This window comes from Podarcis pityusensis (genome assembly GCF_964106645.2).
Source record: "Podarcis pityusensis genome assembly, chromosome: 1".
Lineage (NCBI taxonomy): Eukaryota > Metazoa > Chordata > Lepidosauria > Squamata > Lacertidae > Podarcis > Podarcis pityusensis.
The window spans coordinates 87,455,698-87,482,710 of record NC_138028.1 but is presented as its reverse complement, the minus strand read 5'-3'; the positions used below and the strand labels follow the sequence as shown (position 1 = coordinate 87,482,710).

General features: G+C 42.4%; 1 protein-coding gene across 1 annotated transcript; it reads left to right on the top strand.

Moving 5' to 3' along the window:
• Positions 1-35: 35 nt before the first annotated feature.
• Positions 36-26,995, top strand: ARPC2 (actin related protein 2/3 complex subunit 2). The gene is made up of 10 exons (XM_081004125.1): positions 36-256; positions 11,106-11,140; positions 12,070-12,182; positions 16,584-16,629; positions 17,261-17,447; positions 18,441-18,534; positions 20,690-20,816; positions 22,817-22,917; positions 23,119-23,219; positions 26,540-26,995. Exons 1-10 carry the CDS (start codon positions 183-185, stop codon positions 26,562-26,564), a joined length of 903 nt encoding a protein of 300 aa, XP_080860251.1. The 5' UTR covers positions 36-182; the 3' UTR covers positions 26,565-26,995.
• The last annotated feature ends 18 nt before the right edge of the window (positions 26,996-27,013 follow it).

Genomic DNA, 27,013 nt, shown 5'->3' with positions numbered 1-27,013 from the left:
GCTCGGCGAAGGTGGGTGGGGCCCCTGTGGCGGAAGCGGCTGGAGTCGGGCGGGTCCCCGGTGCGGCGCGCTTCTCAGCTAGGTGGTTTTTTTTCTTTCCCTTCCCCTCTCCCCCCCCGCCTCCTCCTTCCCCGCCCGGCTTCCGTACCCCTCCTCACCTCGTCCCGCCCGCAGCCGTCGCCATGATCCTGCTGGAGGTCAACAACCGCATCATTGAGGAGACGCTCGCGCTCAAGTTCGAGGGCGCGGCCGCCGGGTGAGAGAGAGAAGGGAGAGGGGAGAGGGAGTGGCAGGCGAGGCGGCGGCGGCGGAGGGGATGGGGGGGGCAAAACGGGGCTCCCCGACAACCGCCCCCCACCACACCGGCTGCCGGAGCAGGAGGGTGGCGGCAAGGCTCCTTAAAGGCAGGGCGGGGATTCGGGGCCTACTTCCACACGCACCCAGCCCTTTACACACACTCGCCCCCCACTTTATTTGACTGTCCGCCGGGGTGGAGTTGTGCTTCCCCACCCTGTGTGACTAGGTGCGGGAGAAGGACTTCCAACTTCCTCGCTGAGCTCCCTTCTTTCCACCCAGAAATAAAACTGACTCATGAAACTGAACCGTTTCGTATCGATTTTCCCTCTCCTCCCGCTCCTCCCAGTCTGTCAAAATGCCTTGTAGCTCTCCGTCGCTGTATCGGCATCGCATAACGTTAGGCAGCGGAAAGGAGGCTTGTTCCTAAAGGGGGGGGGGGACTCCAAAGGGTTGGGTAGCTGGGTAGGTTCAGTCGGTGGCGGCCTTTGAATGCAGGTTTGCTGCAGAGCAGGCGGTATAGGCTGATCACACCACACGCTGCTGCTTCCCCATTCTCACCAGGAAGTGCCCTTTTCTCTGGGATCTCACTTGCTCAGCCTTGTTTTAACTTAGGGTGTGTCTCTGGGTTTGCACATAGAGTGTACGTTTCAGGTATGTAAAGTGACTGAGAAGCCAAGTGTTCTGTAATGGTTTAAGCAAAGTTAAAAGGAGATTGCGAAATCCATTTTTGAGAGTTTTTCAAACTTGGAGCATGCAGAATTGTTTGAAAATAGTTTTCTGGTGTGTATGTGCCATGGGCACAGTGTTGGCGAACGTATCCCTGTTGTTGGAGGGTGTGGGTGCATTCAGCTTTTGCCTGTCCTTTAGGTGGATTGTTTCATAGAGCCATTGCTCAGTGGTAGAGCATCTCTTTTTTTCATGCAGAAGGCCCCTAGTTCAGTCCCCAGTATCTATAGGAAGGGCTAGCAAAGACTCCTGCCTGAAATCCTGAACAATTACTGCCAGTCAGTGCAAACAGTACTGAGCTAGATGAACCAACAGTCTTACTTGGTATAAGGCAGCTTTCTGCATTCCTATATTGCTACAGGACTTCATTTAAGGTACTTAATACTGGAAACAAATGTTTCATGCTTATAATTTAGTTCCAAGATAACTGTCAGGGTATAACTAATTTGTGTTACGTGAGCCTTAATAACAAAACTGCCTCTCACGCCCACCTAGTTTAGCATTCTTTGTAAGGATCCCAGAAAATTGGAGATACCAGGTACATTGCATGTCAGTGTCCAGCAGACCATCTTCTGCTCATGCTTTGTATAAGAAATCTAAATGCAATGTAACTTTATACAATTTGTAGTGTTTGTTTTGTTCAAAAAGTAGTACTTTGACTCATGGTATGCTGGCTTCTGGTAGTAGCAGTGCCTGACAGAAGCATCACACACTCTTTGAGGAAAACTTTGGGAGGGCTATTCCTGGGGGGGAAAGATAAAAATTTAATCACACAATATGTTGTACAGATCGGCCTGCTTACTCAAGGCTATAACAGTATATTGAGGAGCATTTCCTGTCAGAGGTTTTAAGAGTGTTTATGTCATTTCGCTAATGTAATACATGTAGTTGAATGTGTAGTATTTGGCCAGGTTCAACCTCTTAACTTCAGCAGTTGTTGTTTGCACACTGCAATGTGAGCACTGTGTGAAGACTCCTGGGAAGCAATAGACATCACTAACCAGTTTTATGCTTGCACGCAATAACACTAGCCATACTTGCTGATTCTGGATGTTCATAAATTTATCACCCTCACATAATACAACGTCCTGTGCACAGAGTATCTTGTTGTCGAATGCTTCACATTTCTAAATATGTAGAATTTTAGTATTGATGCTGCATTCATGCACATGTATGAATTAACATGCAGATAGCCCAGGTGGTAAAGAATGAGACTCTTAAACCCATGGTTGTGGGTTTGAGCCCTGTGTTGAGCAAAAGAGACCTGCATTTTAGGGGGTTAGACTGAACCTCATGGTCTCTTCCAACTCCACAATTCTATGATTGCAGCACTTGTGTCCCAACTCTTTGGGCAGGATGTGCTATCTTAGGCCCTCTTCATGCATGAATTATGCAGAAGCAAGCCTTGGTTTGGCACAAGGTTGCTGTAGCTTCCTGTTTAGTGTACAGTTACAATTCTTTGGTAAGTGCACTTAAGTATCTTTTTATCCTGTCTCAACTCCCAAGTAGCTCAGGGTATCTCCTCTATTTCTTACTAACTATGTGAGGTAGGTTAGGCCAACTGGCCTGGGGTACCCAGTGAGCTTCATGGCTGAGTAGCGATTTTATTTCAGGTATCTCCAAACCTTTCCATAAATTTATTCACTGCACCATACCTAGTAGCATGCACATTTGCAAACTTGTGCTGCATTTTTCACACACACACACATGAACACGAACATGGGAGAAAGAAATCTAGTCCCCCAATCTGCTGCTCTGGAGGGAGTTTGGATGGAGCAGAGATGCCCCTTCACCCAGCTTTTCAGGCAGAAGCTATTGCTAGTGGCATCCCCGAGGCTGAGTTTTGGGGTAGACTGGCACAGGATCTGTTGGATCCTGTGGATCCTGCTGCTATGATGCAACAGGCATGATCTGGGCCTTTACACTGCAGCAGCCTAGGATATTTTGTCCTACGGACCTACACCCCCCCACACACACACAAAACCCCCCTACTTGTGTGGACACTGGAGTTATGGATGCAGCACTGACTGGAGCATTCCTTCAAACTCCGCTGCTGCAGCATTATGTTAGGATTGCAGCCTATGTGGCCCTTGCACTAATCTCCTGTTGAATTCTTTATGTGTCAGGAAATATAACAAAATGGCTTCCCTAGAACGGCGGTATGATTAGTATTTTAGGTATATTAGCAGAGAGGAAGTTGTAGGTTCTGCATTTTTTAAGCTGAAGGCTTCCATGTCCCGACAAGCTCAAAACCAAGACAGAGATCTGAAATGAGTACTAAATTGTTTGTTTCAAGCTGAGTCATTCTTCATTTACGGAATGGGTGTATAGCGAACTTTTTCTTCCTGCATTTATACATCTGAGAAATAGTCCTAAGCCCCACAGTTTAGAGCACTGCTCCTTTGAAAACAGGCCCTTAATCAATGTGTGTTTAGTCTGAATCCAGTATATGGTACTGGTTTCTATCTCCTTGAATGTTTCAGACACATCCCTCAGTTGCAGAATGATAAGTGTAAATAGAGAAGTAATGAGTGTTTAAATGCCTTGGAAGTGGTGATAATTAATGGATGGGCTACCATGCTTGCATTGTGGTGCTCTGTTCTTGTCTCACAGTTCTATCATTTGTGTTTTAGTTTGAACATTTCTGTTTTTGTTTGAACTGGTCCCATTGCTACTTCACTTTATTTGATGGAACAGAAAATGCTGTTTGGGATAATTTTGGATAAATTAAGGTAGTGCAGTCAGATCAGTAAAATGAGAGCAGGGATCCATCAGTGTATGTAGTATTCTATGGAATAAAGCAGAATATATTTCTAGGAAGGGCCTGGCTTTGGCACCATCTTTTCTTTCATTGTCTGCATATTTGTGAAAACGCTTGCTCGGCTTTGCCCACGGGTGTTCTGGAACGTCAAGTTATCTGTGGTTTTTTGTTTTTTTTTAAAAAAGCACGCATATTTCTTGGGAACAGCCCAGAATGCTATGCATTCCCAGCTATCACTGTTGATCTGTGAACATTATGCCCACACAGCTTCTGCTGTGCTAAGTCACACTTAGTAGCCTGTTTTAACTGCTCTGGCTCCGGCTTTGGTTTTTAGTGTTTCTATATATGACATTTGTCATGCATTCCCAGATTATGATGGACACAAAGTTACACATGGAATTAAATAACATTAATTTTACATTTGTAGCTCTTGATGTTTCCTGGCAGTCTGGAAACTGTTTCAACATACTTTTTCAAATTTTCTGTTTTAGATGGTTTGGTAAGCCATGCAGAATGATTCTTTATTTGGGTCTAGGTTTTCAGTGACTGTAGCCAACTTGGAACAAAATTTTGCATCAAGAAGTAGTGAGTTCTTCAACTCCACCCGGCAGCAGCTGATCAGAGGTTACTACATATTGGCAGTAGACAGACATAATTGATTAATCTGCAAGACTGTCATAGAAAATCTTTCTAATATATCTTTATGTAGATTTTTCAAGCTTTAGTTTCTTAATACTATCTAGCGGCTACCTCTCTGGCTGTAATGAAGTCTCTCAACACAGCAGAAAGCCAGAAATAGGAGTGCTTCTGCAGTAGGTTTGCACATTACTTCCTTCTCATTCATTTTATGTGCGTTGGATAATTCAGTATTTTCAGCAGCCCTTGGTATCATCTTCAAGTCAGGTGATGCTGAAGTTACATGTACTGTTTAATTTAATCCTGCTTCTCTTATGTCTCTTATGTGAAATTCTGAGATTACTCCATAAAGAATAAACAGACACAGGGTAGAACCATTGTACAGAGACAGACTATCTGAAAAAGGAAGGTAAAGTGATGGAAGGGCTGGACTTCAAACAAACTAAAGTCATATTGCAACTTGTGTAAGTGGCTGGAGGATGGATGGTGGGTAACAGATTGAGGTTGAATTCTGACAATTCAAAGTGTTGGTGCTGACCTTTAAAGCCCTAAATCGCCTCTGTCCAGTATACCTGAAGGAGCATCTCCAGCCCAGGCACTAAGGTCCATCTCTGAGAGACTTCTGCTGGTTCCCTCACTGAGAGAAGTGAAGTTACAGGGAACCAGAGGGCCTTCTTGGGAGTGGTGCCCTACCTGTGGAATGCCCTCCCTTCAGATGTCAAGCAGATAAAGAACTACACAACTTTTAGAAGACATCTGAAGGCAGCCCTATGTCAGGAAGTTTTTAATGCTTGATGTTTTACTATGTTTGTATATATGCTGTAGGCTGCCCAGAGTGGCTGGGGGGTGATGTGAGGGTTACATTCTGGGGGTTGCATATAAAGTCAAAATCTATACAGTCAAAGCAACCCCAAAACTGGCCCCACACAAGCATCCCCACCTTTAAACTTTCCACCTTGCTTGCCGGCCTGGCAGGGAGGGGCTCTTGCACAGGTTCTCAAAGCAATCACAAGAGGTCACAGGGCTGTGTGAGATCTCTCAAGAGCAGGCTTCCTCAACCTTGGCCCTCCAGATGTTTTTTGAGACTACAATTCCCATCATCCCTGACCACTGGTCCTGCTAGCTAGGGACCATGGGAGTTGTAGGCCAAAAACATCTGGAGGGCCGAGGTTGAGGAAGCCTGCTCAAGAGCTTCCCAGAGCCCAATCAATAAGCAAGTCAGAGATGCATTGAATTGCATGTGCCTTGCATGCATTTTAATTTGTGTGATATCAGTTTGCCAGCACCAAGTATGCAAAACTGGGATCACACAAGTTTAATGCATGTAAGTTGTGAGTTGACTGTATCTGTTTAAGAGAATTTGTCTGCTGTCCTTCCACTGTAAAACACAGTGCTTTGGGCAGCTGGCCTAGCACCATGCCAGGCTGACATACCATTTGGTGCTTTCCTTGTATCTGATGATGCAGATCTGCATAAGCTTTAACTCATTCTGAATGCAAAGATTTGTACTTGAAAGGAAATTCCACTGCTTTCATTGGGACTTCCAAGTAATCGGGCAGCATATGAGCCTGACAGTTCCACATACCCTCATATCCCTTAAGCATATGAGGGATTTAAAGTTTGTGCCTGTGAATGCTTGAACATGGGACTGGGACACTTTAACTAGTTATCTTAAATGTTGCAGTTTCCTGTTCTAATGTTTATTTTTGGCACAGTGCTATTACCAGATTCTACCATAATCTCTATTTATTAGTACATCCTGTCCTGCACTTCCCCAAAGCTGTATAGACTTGGTGGAATATGAACTGATCCCCTGTGCAGGGTGTAAGCTTTTAATTGGCTTTTTGTTTGTCCTACAGAAATGGGAGATTAAATTGGCCTGAAATCCTCAATTTCCTTTATTACTCAGACCAGACATTAATTGTGAACCGAATGAGCTCCTAATTAGGCTGCCTTTCCCCTGTATGCCTTCCTGTGTGCCTTGGCCCCCACTTCTGTCTAATGTAGCAGATGAGAAGCAAGTTCTGCACAATATACTGTACATAATTATCTCTTTTCTCATTTCATTAATTTACTGTTCGTCTGAGGCATTTGGCTTGTGTCCGAGTGAAAATAGGGGAAATGCTGTCAGATGGGGATTTGACGTTGGTTTTAAGCATGTGTTGGCTTAGATCCATTCTAGCTGCCATTCTCTCTTACCAGTAGATTTGGGGACAAAAGTCTGATCAGGAGTTCGAAAGTACAGCAACTTAATTTAAGAATGGCAAACAGCTATCATTAGGTGGAGGGAGACAGAGGAGTGCAGGAAGAAATTAGGCCAGCCAAAAGCATTTCTCATCATCTTTTGCATTAGGGTAGATGTCCTTGGAATCAGATTCAGAGAGGATTTGAATGGCCTGAACTCAGTGCCCATTAATGTTAATGGGGAAAACAGACAGATGCCTCTGGCTGAAACCACTACTGGTTTTTTTTAGCCTCCCAAGTTCAGATGAGTCTGTCAAAAACAGGCCTGTCTTGCATTTAGAGTCTGTTACAGGAAGGGAACTGACTGCTGGGTGGTATTTTTGGTTTGTGAGCCTTTTTTGTTTGCTCTTTAGGGCAGATGCAACTAAAAGAAAAGCTCCCTGTGTCCTCATGTTTCAGGTGGCTTGCACTGTAGGAAGCTCACAAAGAAAAGGAGAGAGAGACTCACTTTAATCAGAATAGCAGAAAGCAGTGCTTTGTTGGAAAGTTTGGAGATAAGTCTGACTACTAATAAGTCATTTTGATTGGGAAGGGAGCCATCAGGAGGAGCAAATGGATTCATACATCACCAGTGAAGTAAAGCTACACGTAGAAAGCACGTCAGAGTGCAAGTAGATAAATAGGTACCGCTCCAGCGGGAAGGTAAACAGTGTTTCTGTGTGCTGCTCTGGTTCGCCAGAAGCTTAGTCATGAGTGCCGCAACCCCAGAGTCGTTTGTGACTGGATCTAACGGTCAGGGGTCCCTTTACCTTTACTTTATGCCCAATTGAACAATGTGGATCTTGTATTTGTGGTGCTGGTAGAACATGCTGAAGGATGGCTCCATATGATGGGTTAATGTTATCAGTCCCTTGCCTTGAAGCTTTAAACTTTCGTTCACACACACTAGCATCACTCTGCAATTGGAGGCTGGCAGAGCTTATTTATATGTTATGCTTATATCCCACCCCAAAGCAAGACCTTGGCCCATCCAACACCCCCCCCCTCCAAATGTGATGGAGTGGGAGTTTGGATTGCAGCCTTACTGACTATGCAACATATAAACAGGAACAAAATATTCACTGCACGCAGTGGTGAGAAATAAGTGACATCACTGATTTTTGAAGGTTTCATCTGGACAATAGTTCATTAAAGATACAATCAGTTATTCAGAATGTTATTTTACATAAAAAGTTTATTGGTCTTCTATAACTGTTTCTGCTTTGCAGTTGCACCACACAAGTATTTAATTGTATTTCGGGTGCAGAGGACAGTACTCTGGATTTAACCATTCTGACTACAAAGATGAATTTGAATATGTGGGCAATGGCTGATGAAATCTCAGATGCCACAGGAACAACTTTTTGGTAGCAAGGAAGTACTTTATAGCTCCAGCTGCTCCTAGCCAAAGTGTATTCTTTGGTGAGAAAGAAGCCATTATATGCAGCTGTGTTTAAGTTGCCAACATCTTTCAGGGTACCAACATCACCTTCTCTTGGTAGACGCTGTGTGTGCATGCACATGAGTGGGTGTATATTGCTAGCAGGATAACAGAATCCCTTTGTATGTTGTGTGCTTCAAGAATGACATATATTTTCATAGGCTAGCAAAAAGCCCTACAAAGGAAATGCCAAAATGGCTTTGACTGGAATTTTAAACATCTAGCAAAATAAGTGGAAAATATCTTAAATATCCACACTGAAATTGAAGCATGTTGTGGCTGAGTGAAGAATGTTTAAGAAGCACCGACATATTAGTTAGTTCTGTAAGTCACAGTAGCCAGTTTGGGCTGGACACAGGGATTTGGACTTAGCAATCAACTGCCAGTTAGCAAGTTGGTAACTGATGGCCATCAGACTGAATTTGTTCCCTCCTTGCTCTCCTTGAGTGTCTTTCTCTTTTATTATTGAGAAGCTGCAAAGTAAGAGATGTAGTCAGAGGTGAATGTAAGATTCAAGAGGATAAGCCCCATTTTCATTCATTCTCACTAAGGAAGTACTTGAAATGAGAGCCAAAGAATGGTATGAGTGGCAAATCTCATTTTTGAGCCACCCTTCTGTTACATAGTATACAGCAATCATATACTATAGAGTGAAAACTGAGCTGGTGGATTGAGAATGGTGGTTGGATTCACACAGTTTACCAGCCAAGAAGTTTAAAATTGTGTGGGCACTATGTATCTTTGGGTAAACTAATTTGCCTTCAGGTTTGTGCTCACAAAATGTGACTTACCATAACTATATTCAGGAAAGAGTTCTGGAATGCTTGGAGGTGACCAGTTTTGCTGTTTTAACCATCTGCATGGGTGCATTTTATGTTCACATAAGCTCTGCAGTGGAAATGAATTTGGTGAGTGCATAAGAAACGATGGTTGCTTTTTATTCCTGCTTGAGAACTAGCAAATGTGTGGGTGGGGAGCCTGCCTCTTTTGCTGCCTTCTGCTTCTAGCTAATAAAATGCTCTTGCTACCTCAACCCTAGACTGCCAGTCACATTTAGCTGCGTGGTAATGACTAGTGCTTGAAAATGGAATTTATCTTCTGGTCTGTGTTGATAACCAATGAACATAGATTAATTTGAGAGCATGTGGAAATGGCTCCCCACTCAAGATTGAAGGCTAAAATGGGGATCTAATTCCTGGTGTAGTAGACCTATAGTCTTAAACTCCAGATGGTAAGCAAAATTTAACAGTAGTCTGTAGGTAACTGGAAATAATTTAATATATAGGAAGCCATACTTCCATTTATTCCCCTTAGTTTGTGCACCGTATTTCCACTGTGATAACTGTCTAGAGCAGTCTTCCCAACCTGGTGCCCTCCAGATGTTTTAGACTACAACTGGCCAATGGTCAGGGATGGTGGAAGATATATTCTACAACATCTGGTGGGCAAAGGCTGGTCCTGAGCTTTCTAAAGTCTCATTATAGAATTCTAAGAACTGTCTTGAGCTTCTTAAATGCATTGAAACCGTACATGATTCTATTAGCATGGATGAAGAGGAGGTTGTCAAAACAAAGGGTTTGGTATTGATAGTTTATAATGTAGTGCCATATATAGACATAGCTTAAGAAATTTCACGGCTATTTTTGACTTAAGCTAGTGAGAAGGAAGATGCTTGAAGTTAAAATTCTGGGTACCATTTTCACTCATACATACCACAATACCAAAACAAAATATGTAGTTCAGAAACCATGTTTGTCTTTTGCTAGAGCAATTTCCTGCTGGTTGTCTATGGTTCTAAATGAGCACTAGACAGAACTTAACACAATATGGACAAAACCTAGTTTCAATAGTCCCTCCACTGGCGAGAAAAGTCAACATGGAAGAGGCTTCCTTGACCACAAGCTTGGTCATACTTTTGCATAAAAACTACAATCCAGCTGGTTTGCTTGGAACTTGTTAAAGCTCAGGCCCAACAACAGATGTGGTGAACAGATTTATTGCATCCTGAAGTCAAGGTCTGTCACTCAGAAATGAGTTGCAATAATGAGAGGAATTCTTAGTTTCATCAGTGATACCACTGGATCAGCCAGTGCTCTTATGAAGGAGCTTTTTCTGTCATTACAAGCAGAAGTGCTGATGTGGGGTTTCCCCTTCCCCCACATTGTTCTGGGGGCTCTCCTGATCCTCCAGAGCGGATATCGGGGTGGGGGGCTAAGCTCCATTGTGCTAACAGGAGTCTTTGCATGAGTGGCTGAGGAAACCCAGCCAGATGGGCGGGGTATAAATAATAAAATTGTTGTTATTGCTTCTGCTAATGGAGCCAGGTAGTTTAACCCAGTATGGAATATGGTACAAATCAAGTTCACTTTCCATTAGGACCCTTTTACAGTTGCTTGTGCCTGTTCTGTAGCCTCACAAAGTAACAGAAATACAGTGGTACCTCGCAAGACGAATGCCTCGCAAGACGAAAAACGTGCAAGACGAAAGAGTTTTCCGTTTTTTGAGTCGTTCCGCAAGACGAATTTCCCTATGGGCTTGCTTCGCAAGACGAAACGTCTTGCGAGTTCTTGCAAGTTTGTTTCCTTTTTCTTAAAGCCGCTAAGCCGTTAATAGCCGCTAAGCCGCTAATAGCCGTGCTTCGCAAGACGAAAAAAACCGCAAGACGAAGAGACTCGCGGAACGGATTAATTTCGTCTTGCGAGGCACCACTGTATATCTATTAAGCTATAGCATGCAAAGGGTAGACCAAGGTTTGTAGGGCTGTTTTAAGAATATATGGGTCACGGTTATATTTCTAATCCTGGTCACTTGGGTATCAGAGGCTATTGGGAATCTCTGTATGCCAATGGCAAGGCTAATGTGCTGCAAATATAGATAATGGCTGCAGATATGCTAGAAAGTATATGGATCAAAAGCTGGCATTCAGCCCTTTGTGATTAAGTGTACCCCAGATCCTGTGAACTTTTGCAAGGGCTTCAGCTTATTTTGATTGCTTTTTCTTTGTGTGTGGTTTTTTTGCAGAAACAAGCCTGAGGCTGTGGAAGTAACATTTGCAGGTAAGTGCCAATGTATTAAACTTCTTGGGATAAAGAATTGGGAGTAAAAACACAAATCCCCACATTGTGTTGCAGAGTTTGTCCTCATCAGTGAGCCCTGTGTCCCTTCTGCTGATGGGACTGTGCATGCACAAATAAAGCTCTTTTCTTGGTATATTAATGTAATTAATGAGGAGCTGTTCTGTGTTCATCCTGTTGGAGTTGGTATGTTATCTAGTGAACTACCGTAAGACCTTTTGATGAAGGGTGGTATATATATCTAATAACTAATGAGGATTATGATGGTGATAGATCCATCAGGTGGCTTTCATAGCCTTCTCAATCTAGACTGAGTGTGCTTTTAAGGGTGAGATTTGTAAACTAAGAATACCATTCCATTAATATTTCACAACATCTGATACTCCAGTGAAAAGAGTTTATCTCAAGTTTGCAAGCCCTGGGTTCTTAATCTTTTTCATTCTTGATAAAATGGCCATCATCACTCAACTCAGATAGTGTTATGGCCTGGGCACCTATCGGCCCAGAACCACTGATAACTGTTGCTTTACCAGTGGGGAAGAATGGGGATACAGGTTTGCACTGAATATTAAGAGTTTCTGCCTAAGGGTAGTGACTCACAGGAGCAACCAGTTATAAACGTCCACTGTTAACTTGGCTGGGCACCTGAGTGTGGTTTTGAAAATGCAGCTTGATTCTAATAGAAACCTTTAGGCCCAGGTGTCATCTGGGAGAACCTAATCACAATACAGTCATAACATGATGGATTCTGCTTTGTCAGGCTGCTTTTCCTGTTCATGTAAAAGTCTTTTTTACTAGTAATTCAAAACCTTTATTCTGTGGTGTACATTATTTTAGAAAACGTCCTTCCTTGCTGGGCAACTAGGTTCCAAAACATGCAAGCACTCATCTCTCAAACGCTTCCTTCCTAGACTTCGATGGAGTTCTTTACCATATTTCCAACCCTAATGGTGATAAAACAAAGGTTATGGTCAGTATTTCTCTAAAGTTCTACAAAGAGCTCCAGGAACATGGTGCTGATGAGGTGAGAATGTAGTCTTTATCCTTATATTCTATTGACGGCCTCTATACCTGCCTTAATTACCGTATTTTTTGCTCTATAAGACGCACCAGACCACAAGATGCACCTAGTTTTTGGAGGAGGAAAATAAGAAAAAAAAATATTCTGAATCCCAGAAGCCAGAACAGCAAGAGGGATTGCTGCGCAGTGAAAGCAGCAATCCCTCTTGCTGTTCTGGCTTCTGGGATAGATGCGCAGCCTGCATTCGCTCCATAAGACGCACACACATTTCCCCTTACTTTTTAGGAGGGAAAAAGTGAGTCTTAGAGCAAAAAATACGGTAACTCTTTAGAAGCATTTGATTTTCTTTAATTGAATTACTATAAATAGGCATTGCCAATTCACTGTTCATGGTGGAACTACTGAACACTATTGTTATGGGCACAATTCAAAATGCTGACTTGCATAGCCCAAAATTGTTGGAGTTTGGTGTGTCTCAGAACACTTCCTGGTCCTACATTTTCTCTTCCTAACCTGCTAAGATTTTCAAAACTCTCATCCCACTTATAGTGATAAAAATTCCTACTTGCGGCAGCACATTCTCAGTGATCACAAGTGACTAAGGAACTCTCTTCCAAGGGAAGAGTACTTGGACTCAGCCCCACATCATTAATTAAAATGTTTCCTTTTCTGTCAAACTTTGGGAGATTGACTAGTAGGTGATGTTGAATGCTGACTTCACTGTGTTATAATAATGTTGTTTTTGTGGATAGTAGGACTTCATTATAAACTACTGTCCATGTGAAAGGACATCCAGGTAGTTTTAAATTTGGCATTTTGCTCGTTATAAATCTCATTTGATGATTGCCATCCAGGTATTTCATCATTTGTTGGTGTACTTCTCCTTAGCTTAGCTGTGTCCGACTTAAATCCATTTTAAACTTGAAACTGATATCTGTGGAATGGAGAAACACATGATGCCAATACTTGTAGAGATAGTACAGCTTACTCCAGTCTCTGTACTGCTGACTAGGGCACTGTCATTAAAAGGTTTGCACTGTACCATTGATACCTGGAGAGTTTGTAAGGGAGAATCACTGCGGAAGCTGCAAGTGCTGGTTCTACTGTAGCAACGCTTTCAAAGCAGGATCTTTCTAGATCTGCTTGAATTTTTTTAAACCCACTTTGAGGGTTCTTACAATCAAGTGGTATATACATTTCGTGAATAAAAATAAATAATTGAATCTATCTGCAAGCCGCAAGGGCTCTCACTACTTAAGTCCCTTATGTGTGAAGTGGCAAATTTGGTTCATGTTGAGCAGCAGGTCTCTTGCTGCCATTTATGGTAGAAATAACAGTCCTCTCTGTGCCTTGTGGTTGCATCTCTCAGCAGAAAGTGTGACTCAGTTCCTGAAATGGTTTTCAGATGTTGCATAACTGAACGGAGGTTCATTCTGCATTAGCAAGAATAGATGCTACAATTGGTACGGGGCATATGTAGAAAACTAAGGAAATGGTTCATAAAATTGCTTGAATCATGTACATTGGCATCTGAGAAGAGCCATGGGCAAAAAAAAATTAAAAATGAAAGCCTGGAAACTGCATGTTTTTAAAGCCCTGATGGCTTCTTTGTTCATGGAAAAGCAGTTTTGGGAGGATTTGTTTCTGAGCAGAAAAGTGTGTGAGTCAAGGCTGGTGATTTAACTCTTTCCCTGCCTGTTTGTTCTTCCAAATCTCTTCTCCTATTCATGTATATTTGTGTACATATACATGCTTAGCCTTGCAAGTGTGTCTGGAACCATTCAGGATGCCTAAGGGCTAAGGATGCCTTAAAGAGGGCTTGATTTGGAGCAGAAAATAAAAAGGAAGTGGCCTGTGTCCATTCAGTGGCTGTTCAATGCTGTTTTTGCATAAACAAAGTGGCCATCAGTTGTTGTTTTTTTAATACACACTTGCATGTCATGTCTTGTTCAGTCTCTGAGAAACCCCAGCTGTATCAAATGAATAGGAGTATGGAGCAGCTTTGGCCTGAAGAACTCCAATGCCGCTGCTGATATCCCGGGGCACTAGGATATTGCTTCTTCACTGCCTCCAGAGCAACTTTGCATCTTTCTTTTGTCTCCCTCCTGCTGCTGCCACTTAACAGTTGTCAAGAGACAAGGAAGTTGCCCCAGTCTGCTTTTATTGAGAGCATTTGGTTGAAGTGACCTGGAAAAATGTACTGTGTCTTTATTGCAGCTGCGATGCTTGACCCATCCATTTCTCTGGCCCAACAGAATTACTTTCTAAGGCAGGATGCAACTAGGAGCAGAGGAATGGAGGAAAGGGAAATTCTGCTGTGGGGTGAAAGGAAGTGAAGGTCTGCCCAGAACACATGATGTATAAGGCTAGCCTTATACAGGAGGAAAACAGTCTTGGCAATGAACAGTTTACTAAAAGATTGCCATAGGTTTTTAACAATGGACTGTGTAAATCTTTGATGGAGATGTTGGCATAGTACCTCTAAAGGGCAGAGGAGGCAGGCAAATTATTTAAGAAGTGTTCAAGTTCAGTTTTGTAGCACCTGTTGTCTTGCTACTTTCCATGGAAAACTCGCAACCCAGTAAGAGTCTTAGGTTTTACCATATTTGTTTGAATGTGTGGTATCTAGTTCAGTCTTTCTGAGGACAGATGGAGTGAGTTAAGGAACTGATTCAAATAAACAGTGTGCTGCCCAGTTCACTCAAAGCCCAGTTCACTTTCTCCCTCTAGAGATACCTATTGCTTTTTTCAAACTACTCACCCTTGTTTCAGGGGAAAAAAATGTAAGTTTTGTAGCTGAGTCAACCAGGACCACCAGGTATTGGGGAAATGCATGAGCTCTAAAGGTAGCTGGTATGACACACTTTGTATGTCAAGAGCTTGCGCATTTCTTTAGTAAGCAGCTAATAACAGAATTAGTTTTATGGCTTTCAAAAAACCTGCCTGTGAAACCTCATTTCACACTGCTAGTAGAGTGGGAAATATTTCCTCATGAGGTCATATATATGTGTGAATGGGGGGTCCAGTTTGTGCTACGGATTTGAACTTTCTGTGAGTATCACTGTGATGGAAGCATTCCTCTAAAGCTCTTGCACTAAGCCCCACCTTCGCAAGCTGTGCTGGGGGTCCTTGTGCAATTCTGTTCCCAACCCTGTTAGTTTATAAGCTATCTGGATCTTCTCAGTGCAGTTTCAAGTGTGTCTTTTTGCCTGGTCTGCATGGACACAGCTGCTGTCACACTTTAAGTAACTGGGTTGTAAAGCTGCTCCTCAAAGGCAAGAGGTGTGTGTTTTGAAAATATAGAAATTCCATTCAGTGTGAAATACATGCATATAGGTACTACTTGTGTGTGAGAGATGGCATGTGGTTGGAAAAAAATGCTCTTCTCTACACTTTGCTGGCAGCAAATCACTTTCAATAATTGGATTTGGGACAAGACAAGATGTCAAAGCTCCTCTGCTTATAGTATATGTTCTACCAAAATCTGGCCTGTAATCAAAGTGCTACCTTATTTTATGACTTTCTGGAAGCTTGTATATGTGATTCAGTTGTTTGAGTACTCCAGCCTCTCTTTTACTATATGAATCCAGACATGGATTGAATCCATAAACTCTGGCAAGATCTCTTGTGGCTTTACTCTTTCTTCCCAAATTAAAGCATCATGTCACCAGCAGCAAGCTTATTATATGTATGAAATTTATAGCTCAACAGGAAAAACATAATTGGCCTCTGAATATGTGGCTGGAACACCATAGAATTCTTTGGGATTAACAAAGAATAACATTAAATCTAGAATCTGTCAACCAGGAAAAAAGAATTTACTTTAATGTTCCCAGAACTCAGAAGGTGAGAAATACTAAACAGTGAATAGTTTTAAGAGGCCATTTTACATTAATCTGCTCCTTGGAGTTTGTTGTTGGAACAGCGCAGTTATTGTTGCAGAAACCATGCAGGTTGTATTGCAATGATTCATTGCCGATCCACTTGTATTAAGTGCTCAATAACCTGCTTCCCCCTATGCCTTTCTGCATTAGTCAGCTACTTTTAAAGAAATATTTCTAAAAATCAAGTTACTATTTCAAGCACACTGGGTTCATCTGTTCTACCCTGAACTGAGTAGTGCCAAAATAAGTATCCCAGCTGAGAAGGCTTGATGCTGGTGAGCTATGCTGTTGGACGTCAGTATATTTTCCTTTGTTGTATAAGACTTTTAACTGTTAGAGCGTGAAGTGGTTGAAAAGAACTTTTAGGACTTCTGGATAACTGCTTGGAACATCAAGAGTGACTGGAACAAGGGTTAGGGCTTTAAAAAGCACAGGGTGAGTGAAAGACGGGAAGGTGCTGAAGAGAGCACATAGGAAGACACGTCAAAGCTCACAACACTTTTCTCTGTCTATTTCCTAGTTGTTGAAGAGAGTGTATGGAAACTACTTGGTAACTCCAGAGTCTGGTAAGCCTCTGCATAATATGTGCCCTGATAACTTGTTCAGTTTGCTGCTCCAGTATAATTACTCCCTGCTTTTCAGAAAAGGAATTGCTTTCCACCTTTTCAAGCCAGCTCTCAGTTGCGATCTCCTTGTCACAGTGCTATTTTTAAAAAGCACCGCCTTCTCCCTTCAGTGTTCCACATGGAAGGCTGAGAACATCAGAGCTTTATTTCTTAGCAGAGCAAGCTATGATTCTGGATCCACCCCCAAGCAAGCCCCCGCTCCTCTAGTTAGGGATTCTTTGTTCTGTGTAAAAAGACTGACAGGCATTCAGAAGCAGTGGAAAACCATGGTTACCTGTGACAGTACTGCTTCCCACTCATTTGTTACAAAACACAGGGGTTGGACCTACTTTCCCAACTCTGAAAGAAGGCAGAGAAATGTTTTCCTTTGGTGGGAGTGGGGTGGGGGTGGGGAGACACATTAAATGAAATGTATCAAACACTTATTTTGAATGTCCTTCCCTTGGCATGTTGGGTTGAAATAATTATTGAATGTATGATTCAGCAGTGCATTGCTTTCTCCAGAAAGTGATCCATTCAAGACTGACCAGGAGGGGAAAGTTGTGATCACAATGTCATTTGCCTGTTCTAGGTTACAATGTCTCTTTGCTGTATGACTTGGAGAACCTTCCTGCTGCCAAAGACTCCATTGTGCACCAAGCGGGCATGCTGAAGCGCAACTGCTTTGCCTCAGTCTTTGAGAAATATTTCAAGTTCCAGGAGGAAGGAAAGGATGGAGAGAGGAGAGCAGTCATCCATTACCGAGATGATGAAACTATGTAAGAAATAACTGGCCTTCCGTCTCCCGCATTTTGAAATTGGTTTCCAAACTGTGAGGTTTAGAGATGTTCAAAGGATTCTGTATTCAGTTGCGCACTGATCTTTGTCAACCAAAAGCTCCTTTAGGGGTGGTCAGTAGCAAAACATGACTGCATGTTCTGAGGTGTAGCTGCTGACCCTCAGTTGGGCTGAAGCTCTTAATTTGCAAATTCGCAGCTCAAGTAAATATATACAAGTACCCCATATAAGTTGGAGGGGTCAGACAAAAGGATGTGCCATAATCCTCAGAGATAAAAGACATTGCTGAATTGAGCGCTTGCCTACTTGGTTGTGTTCCCCCCACCCCCACCCACCCCAGTTCTATGCAGTTCTCTGCAGTTCTCTGTGCTGTTAAGACTGAGCTGGTAATGCAATAGGATAAAGGGACCTTCAGCCATTACCATAAAGGGGAGCCGGGCGTTGAGGGGATAGATTGCAGTGATAATTGCTTTCTGAATGGTACAGCAAGAAAGTAGTGGCCTGTGGGGAGGGGCATCATTTTGGCTGCATTTAAGGCAGCAAAATGTTCTGGGCCAGCATTCTATGCTGGCATGTGGGGCAGGGGCAGTCACTGTTGGCAACCTGTCCAGTGACTTACTGTGTGGAGATCTCTGCTGTGGGAGGCAACTTAAAATGCCCTCCACCTTGTGGTTATCTCACATGCACGGTCCCTTTGGTACAGGGAAAGGTGTTGCGCATTTCATGCCTTAAAGGTCTTCTTTGTTCCCTTCATTTGGGTAGGTGGCAGGAGAGAGCAGGGAGAAGGCGGCACTGTACTTTGGTCACTGTTTTTTAAATAAACTCCACAAGGAGCTCCTGATAGCTGAATAATATGAACTGAATAGTGACAGTGGTTCACACTTGTAGGGTTGTTGTTTTTTAATCCCTGTGGGTTTTTCACATTGAAGATCTGGAACGCCTAAGAAGTCTCCTTCTTTTCACCTCCTTCCTAGGTATGTTGAATCAAAGAAGGACCGTGTCACAGTGGTTTTCAGCACGGTATTTAAAGATGATGACGACGTAGTGATTGGAAAGGTGTTTATGCAGGTATGCCAGTTCAAGGTCTGTCAAATTCTAGTGGTGTATGACTTGCACATTTATGCCAGGAGTGCCATTGTGCTGCTAACTTTGAAGCGAGTTCCTTACCCTGGTAAGATTGATTGACATTGGTGGTGCCTTTAGGAACCTGCTTGTAAGGATATTATGCTAGGCTCCTAAACTCAGTAGGGGTTGTGCAAAGAATCCTGCCCACAGGTTTGCAGTATAAAGGAATGTGGAGTGGGGGTATGGAATGACACTCTTGCAATCACCTTACCACCTGTGACATTGTATCACCTAATCTAATTCCAGAACCCACCTCTTTCTAATCTATGATGAATCACCAAAATGCTCTAGGCCAGGCATAGGCAAACTCAGCCCTCCAGATGTTTTGAGGCTACACTTCCCATCATCCCTGACCACTGGTCCTGTTAGCTAGGGATGATGGGAGTTGTAGTCCCAAAACATCTGGAGGGCCGAGTTTACCTATGCCTGCCCTAGGCATTCTATGATGATTAAAAGGTAAAATGGTCCTACTGCACAAGCTTACAGTATACTAAAGTCTAGATGCAAAAAGGGGGATATAGGAAGGACACAAGGAAAGCCAAAGAAGCGAGTCCTGAGGTGCCACTTGGTAATAGAAGAAGGAAGTGAGTGTGTTCAGTGTAAAAGGGGGCCCTGGCAGGGCTTAGAGGAACATTAGACATAACTGACAAAATAAAAAAGCCTTCCATTTTGTAAGAGTTTGTGGCCCAGGCCCTGCATTTGTTTCCTCAGTATTGTTGGTTTCTATTTTAGAATATAGGAAGGAAAAATAGATGAAATTGCTCCTCCACAGGTGCAGTGTCCTTCTTTACCAGGTTCCCTAAATAGGAGGAAGGGATTCCAGATGAAGGAGTGGTTCTAAAAGACCTGAACCTCAGTATCGCTCTTCTAGAAATTAAGCACTGACATAAGATATTGGTGTCAGTAGCTCAAAGAGGATACAGTAGAATAGAGCATGGTGAAAGCAGAGGAGAAAAGTCCATATATAGGAGCTGTTTACTTACTGTGAGAATTTTGAAGTAGAAGAGGAAATCAGCAGAGAAAAAGAGGAACAACATCCAAATTATGTCAAGAAAATGTTGACTACAAATTGCATTTAAAACTAAGTGTAGTGGCTTAAAAATGAAAGTAAAGAATCAAACAAAAGTAATCATAGTTAATGCAAGAAATGCCAAGAAAATGAGCTTTAAAATTAGAAATATTAATTCTATATATACTATGCTCTCTGAAGCATATGTTAAAAGGCCTATTCCACAAAGTAATGGGAGTTTTCATTGAGATGATTTGTACGTCACACTGTCATCATTTGATTTAAAACATGGCTTAATTGTGGATACATTCAGCACTGTGCCTCTTTTGACTACATAGTATCAAAGTATCAGTAGCTTATCTTGAAACTTAATGGACCCAGATTCAGGTGCAACAAGATGTTTTTCAAGCATTTGAAGCAGTGCAAATGTGTGTGCTTCACCTCCTAGTTGATACCCAGTTTATTCATCCCAGATAAGGTAGTGTGTACTGTTAATATTTCATTTATGTTAGCTATGACGAGTCGGATTCAGCTGCTCCAAATACCCTGTCTTTAGTCAAGCATTTCTTGAAGCAATTATGTGTGCTGATAAAATGACTGGATCTTGGCAGTGAATAATACAGTTGTAAAGCACCTTGGTCAAGAGAAGGAGTAACCCTTTGTGGTGATAGCTCTCAGCTACTCTCTCATGACCTAGTCTTAGATCATTCTTCAAGTGCACTGCCATTCTCCTGTGTCTTTGTATTCTTGATGAAGCTGCTAGCAAAGGATGTTAAGGCTTCTAACCTGAAGTGCCTTGGGGTTCTGACACTAAAATTAATCTTAATACCAGCGTGATGAAAACACACATATACTATTTTGAAGGATAGTTGTTGAAGTGACCTTACCAAGCAGTTTTGATTCTAGGCTGAGATATGATAGAAGCTCAGAAGTTATACCAGTTGGGGAGAGGGACTTAATAAATATTTGGTTCTGGGCATCTGCATTCCCCAGAATAGAGAACAATTAACCCAGGCTCAGAAAGGGGATGCCTGCTGTTTTTAGTATCTGATTCATATTAACATTCTCTCTCATCCTGTCTTGTCCTAGGAGTTTAAGGAGGGTCGTCGTGCCAGCCACACAGCCCCCCAAGTGCTCTTCAGCCACAGGGAGCCCCCTTTGGAGCTAAAAGATACAGATGCAGCTGTAGGAGATAATATTGGATACATTACCTTCGGTAAGTGGGTGCTGCTCTCATCTAGGTGACCAGCCAAGTTGAAAGCTATTTTCCCATTGCAATCCTGCTTAGTTTGCTAAGTGCTTAGTATCTCTTTTAAGAGTTATTTCACTTATGCATAGCTTCCTATGATGCACCTCAAAGCAATTTCACAATATAGGCATCCATAAAACAATTTCATATATAAAAATAATTCCAAATCTAGTACAGATAACCAGCTGGGATAAAAATCTCTACTTTGGCTCATTGAAAGAGAAAGGTCTTCAATAGGTGCTGCAAGTACAATAGAGATAGTGCCTGCCTGAAGTGCAACAGGAGGGAGTTAACAAGGGCTGACACCATCACTCTATAGGCCAGTCACATGGAATGGATCCACTGATAAGATGATATCTGCCAGACACCCTCTCATGCATGGTGCAGTGCTCTGTAGGGTATATGAATGGTGGGACCAATAGGTATCCTGGTCCCAAATTGTATAGCGCCTTATACACCAGTACTAGCATCTTGAACTTAGCCAGTGGCTGATTAACAACCAGTTCAGCTTGTACAGTGTAAAAGCCTTGCTTGCATATCTCAGAAGCCAGTGGAGCATTGGAAATGGCTTTTCATTTAGAGCTGTGGTGGTGATATGCAGTCTCTAGCATGCTTGATTTGGGGAGTGCCAAAGAAATAGCTTGGGTATCCCTAATTCTGTAGTGCAGTTGACAAATCCAGAGCTCCGTCTAGTCCTGTTTTACTGGGTGAGGAATAGTTCGTTTCCTAGTACCAAGTTTTATAAACAGAATCACTGGAAAGTAGCACACGCGCCCCCAGTCTCCATGGTTGTATTTCAGTTAGACGAGGTCTGCCCACTTGACTGCTCCTTGTCACTTTTGGCTTATAACATCTGGCACCATGGTTGGAGGCAGTAATGCTTCTGAATACCAGTTGTTGGGAATTGCAGGTGGGTGGAGTGCTGCTGTGCTCTTGTCCTGCTTGCAGGCTTCCCACAGGCGTCTGTTTCGCCACTGTGAGAACAGGATGTTGGACCAGATGGCCATTGGCCTGATCCATCAGACTCTTCTCATATTCTGCACTACTGTCAACAAGACAGTGGTCTTCATCCTTGGAACAGTTAACGAAAACTTTTCCCACAGAAGGCTCTGGATGTCTAAGAAACTTGTCACTGGCAGGACTTTGCTTTGGAATATTAATGTATCTTGTCATCTCCTGAACATTTATTCTCTATGACAAAGGGGATAAGAAACTCAGTCTTGGCAGTTGCCTTCTCCCAGGTGCTCTCTTACTTTAGCAAATTGTGTTAAGGAGGAGAAACTGCCAATAATGGTTTGTGATGAATCTTAGAAATAGAGAAGGCAACTGTAGAGTCTGTTAACTGAGAGGCATTTCAACACATTTGGATACAGATAAAATAAGTACTAAATATCATATCTGCAAATAGTTCCTTGTGAATAATATTTTCTGGCTCTGGATCAGTGAGAACTATATTTTGTCCCTAAATAGTGAAAGGCTGCATAATGCCTCTTCTTTATTCACACACTAAAGAGCCTGTGAGGGTGCAAAGCTCATTGTTTGGTTTATCTAGCTGCCTGGGAGGAATAAAGTGGTGATCACTGAAAGCTGTACAAGAAGCGCTCAGGGAAGGACCATTAGGAAAGATTCAGATGAGCAAGTTTGTCACTGATGCCAGCATTTTGTGGGACTGAGTGGCGTAGCTAAGCCTGATCAAATACTAGGTTGAGTTCCTGAGTTGGAGTTGTGGAGAGATGTTGATTCCAAAGACGATGCCCTAAAGGCATCCCATTAAGACAAGCTTAATCCTGGTGTGCAGCATGGATAAGGACTTCATTATAGCCCTTCCGTGCAAATGCTGCACATTCATAACTGTACATGCTGTTGGCCTTTTGAATGTATCTCTGGCCCGGGACTAGTGAGTTCCCTCATAGCTTTGTTAGTGCTTGGTAGAGAGTAACTATTTTCTGTTGCCTTCTCCTTTGCAGTGCTGTTCCCCCGCCACACCAGTGCTGCTGCCAGGGACAACACCATCAATTTGATTCACACATTCCGGGACTACCTGCACTATCACATCAAATGCTCCAAGGTACAGGAAGAGTGTTATTATAGAATCTTTTTTTCTGAAGAAGCTATGCAAAACTTCTCTTTCATATGCCTAAAATGATTCCTGACTTTCATCTTCTCCATTCTGGCATGTAGATCCTTTAGAGTGCTTAGATGAAATTTGAAATTCAAAGTACTAAGATAGATCTGCTTAGCTGCCTTTTGTATTTTGACTTATGTGCAGGCTTACATTCACACGCGCATGAGAGCAAAAACATCAGATTTCCTCAAAGTGCTGAATCGTGCCCGGCCAGATGCAGAAAAGAAGGAAATGAAAACAATCACGTGAGTATCAGAGGAACAGTTTCTTCCTTCTGCTTGTGTCTTTCTTGTTTTATTGTTGCTATAGCTCACACCTGAGGAGGAACAAAAGACTACCTTGTATTGCTGTTTAAATAATGGCAACACACAGATTGAATTGATAGTACTTTGTGTAATATCCTGGCTTGTTGAGAAGTCCCTATAGTTTCCTGCTTTGAGTAATAGCAAGTCTTTAACTGCATCTTCTTGAACTTTTTTTCACCCATCATGCAAAGGGGCTGTGTGGAAGTGCAGGAAGCTCATCATATTTTGGCTATTAAGCAGAGATGTGATCAGATATAATCAATGTCTCAAAAGTTGAGGCCTGACAATAAAGATTAATTAATCCAGCCATATTATCTGATAAAGTTTTCTGCAAATCCTTGTGAGCAGTTCCATGCGAAAGGCAAGGCATTGCCCTAATTCACACCATGCAGCAGACAGGAATGGGATGGAGGCAAACTAAAAAAAATAGTTTCAAAACTCGGGTCTATTTAGTGGAGAAAAAAGTGGCCATGATGCTAAGGGGAATCAGTGGCTAATGTTGAATGAGAAGGATGAGGAATGTTAGAAGCAAACTCATGATCATCATTTGCTTGGAATGCAACCACTTCGGCAAGTACATTAGCAAGAGATAGATCCCACCTGCCACTGATTGGTTCTGTCGGAAGGTTAGCTACTGCATCCTTGGGCACAAAAATTGAAGTGTAGGTTAGAAGCTGCATCTGTAATTTGTTTTTGTTCTTAATATTCTCTCTCCTTGGTTTGCTGTAACCAGGCATGAAGAACTGTGTGGTTAACATGAGGAACTGAAATCAGCAATTCAGCTTTGCAGTGCTGATTCTATGGAGGCAGTGATTTTTATTTTTTTAACTTTCAACACTTTGAAGGGCTTTCAGTTCAGGGTAGTTAGTACTTCTCTAGTATAAATCTGAGATGAGTTTTGTACTCTACAGGACTAAAGAGCTGCATAGGGCAAGTCAGAATATCACTGGTATTTAATGAGTGGGGTGCTTTCTTTTCCCTGGACAAGAGAATGGAAACTAATCCACTGTATACTGCTATTTTATTGACAGGGTTGGGTGAGATAAGCAAGCAAGATAAGATGGGAATAAACTTGCTGTCACACTGGTTGAGGAGGGTATATATATTGCTCTTAAGAGCCCTTCTAGCATAGCATACCTGATCTATTTGGAGGGGAAAAGGTATGAATTGATGTCGATGCCCCTGGCACTTCAGGGATCAGATTACAAATTCATTCCTTGTTGGTGCTTATATTCTACTTTTCTAAGACCCTCTTTGCCAGGTCTTTTATTGGTGATTCCTTTTACCAAGCAATGACATCCAGGGGGGCCAGCAGTGTAGTTGTGGATGAAATGGGAGATTATGGATAGGACTAGTGAAGAAGCTGACAGGTTAGCTCAGCACTTTTTTCAGCTTGTGAGACAAGGGAGGCAAGCAAGTTTATGAGAAGATTGAATGACTGTGATGGGCCATATAGCAGGATGCTGCTAACCTTGCAGGATGTTTCTTCTCTGACCTGGGGCAAATTGCTAATCTTACAGCCAGTTTTCAGTCTGATTTTCTTACTGTGCTGAGGCACCATAGTGTGGGGATTGGGCAGAGCTGGTAAAATTAAGATAATAAGCTTGAACTTAGGCCTGGGGGGGGGTGTGTGGATTAAACCAAACAGGCTCCTGCGGTCAACCCCAAAGGCTAGAATAATGGACAGCTGTGATTAAGAATGTTAAAGGATGACTCATGCCGTACCCGGAATCAGAGCACATAACATCTCTTTAAAGAGGTATCTGATTTCCTTCTTAGTAGCTCCGGTTCTGTGTTGCACAGCCTTTGGCTTTTGTATGAAAATTTATTTATCTTTAAAGGAGCAGGGATAGCTGTTTTCTGTGCTGATGGGAGGTTGTGACCCCTTAGGAACAAACTGGTGCTTGCAGCTGTTCAACATCTCCTTTCTTTACTTTCTGTGCTTCATCTATCTTACTGCATGATATAGCACCTGGCTATTTCATTTAAATATATATATATTTCTCACTTTATAAATATTATGACAGCAATAAATTTACACACCCAATTTAAAGCACTGAATATTAATATCAACACCCCACCCCCACCCCCACGGTTACATATTTTATATCTATTGCCACTGCATTTCCAGTTCAGATCTATTTTACTCTTCATCCATTATATTCTATTTAGTTTATTTTCACTGCACGTTGTTGTTTCAATCCTGCTAATGATTTAAGCTGTTTACAATAATTTTTCAAATAGTCTTTATTAAATTGTCTCTCTTCTTGATTTCTTAATCTTCTGGTAAGTTTCACCATTTCTTCATACTCCAGCAATTTTTGTTGTCAATCTTCTTTCTTTGGGACTGTTTCTTCTTTCCACTCACCTGGCTATTTCACTTCCGTAGCCCTGTTAGCATCTGACAAAAGTCCTGAGAGGCTTTCTTCACAAATCAACAAATTTTAATATTCAACTTAAACAGCTGCGGGTAGGGCATGGAGTGTAATCCCTGATTTCCAGGACTGCTCTTTGACTTTTTCTGAGTTCACTCCATACTCTGCAGCAGGGATAGGGATCCTCTGGGCCTTGACCCTAGTCCAGACCTCCAGGTTTCCCAATCTAGCTCCCCACCCCTGCAGCTCTGTTGCTCTGCATAGGTCAGCTGAGGAGTGAAAAGGCCCCAATGTTCATCCCTAATTCGGCCCACTGAGTGAGGCGCTTGAAAGGAGAGAGAAGACAGTCTTTGTGTGTGTTTAGAGGTATAGTTGGTTGTGTGCTAAGGGTGTATGATTATTGTGTGACTGCGCAGAAGCATGAACCTGGTAGTCTCCCAGTTGCTGCTTTGGTGGATGTTAAACGGACAAACAATGAAACAGCATGTGTGGTATCAGCTTCTGAATCCAAGACCAATTCTGTGTAGTAGGAGGAGATCCTTTCAGTGCATTCTTTTTAGCCCCCTTTCCCTTGATCTGTGAGTTTATAGAGTTTAGCAAGCGCTGGATTTTTTTCTGGATAATGTGGTGCACCAAGGAATCTGCAAGCAGGAAAAACTCAGTTGTGGTGAATTCATCCACAAAATCAGTCTTGCATTCTTCATTCTGAAGCTTGGGATTAGAATTGTTGTCATTAGTGGTGCAGGACACGGAGCAATGAGACACCTGGGTCACTTGTATGGGAAAAGTAGTAGGTATCTATGCTATGAAGTCAGGAAGGAGTGTAATGATGTAGTGACAATGTACTGGAGTCAACCTGATCTTTGCCCTCTGATTTTCTGCCAGGGGGAAGACCTTTTCATCCCGTTAACGCCTGAGGCGAGGTGAAGTCAGACAACTGTGGCAGAAGGCTGGAGCACTTGCTACCTGATAATCGTAGCTTTTTAACATTGCACCTCTCTGGGCTCTTAAGGAAATAAATCCAATCGGGTTATGTTTTCTACACAAGTTTGGGAATTGATCTGCGGAATCGAGCTGTGCTTGCAAGGACTTAATAGTTCAAACAGAAAAACAAACCTTAATTCCATTTTGATCAACTTTTCTTTCTTTCTTTCTTTTCCCCCCCTCCCCTTTTTCAAGCTGTTTTGCTTTGCAATATGTTTACCGGTAATGAGTTGCAGTATTTCTTATGAGAATAATGCAATATTAACTTGTTTTTCTTCTGAGTATTTTGAGTTCACAACTCCTGTATCTGAAGAAATATTGTTGGGGTTCATTAATAAAGGAGATCTTTCTATCTTATCATGGTTTGTGAGTATT

Coding starts and splice junctions, on each gene's coding strand:
- ARPC2 (XM_081004125.1), top strand. CDS start 183: ATGATCCTGCTGGAGGTCAACAACCGCATCATTGAGGAGACGCTCGCG. Junction 17,448..18,440: donor TACCGAGATGATGAAACTAT/GTAAGAAATAAC, acceptor CCTCCTTCCTAG/GTATGTTGAATCAAAGAAGG. Junction 18,535..20,689: donor TTGGAAAGGTGTTTATGCAG/GTATGCCAGTTC, acceptor GTCTTGTCCTAG/GAGTTTAAGGAGGGTCGTCG.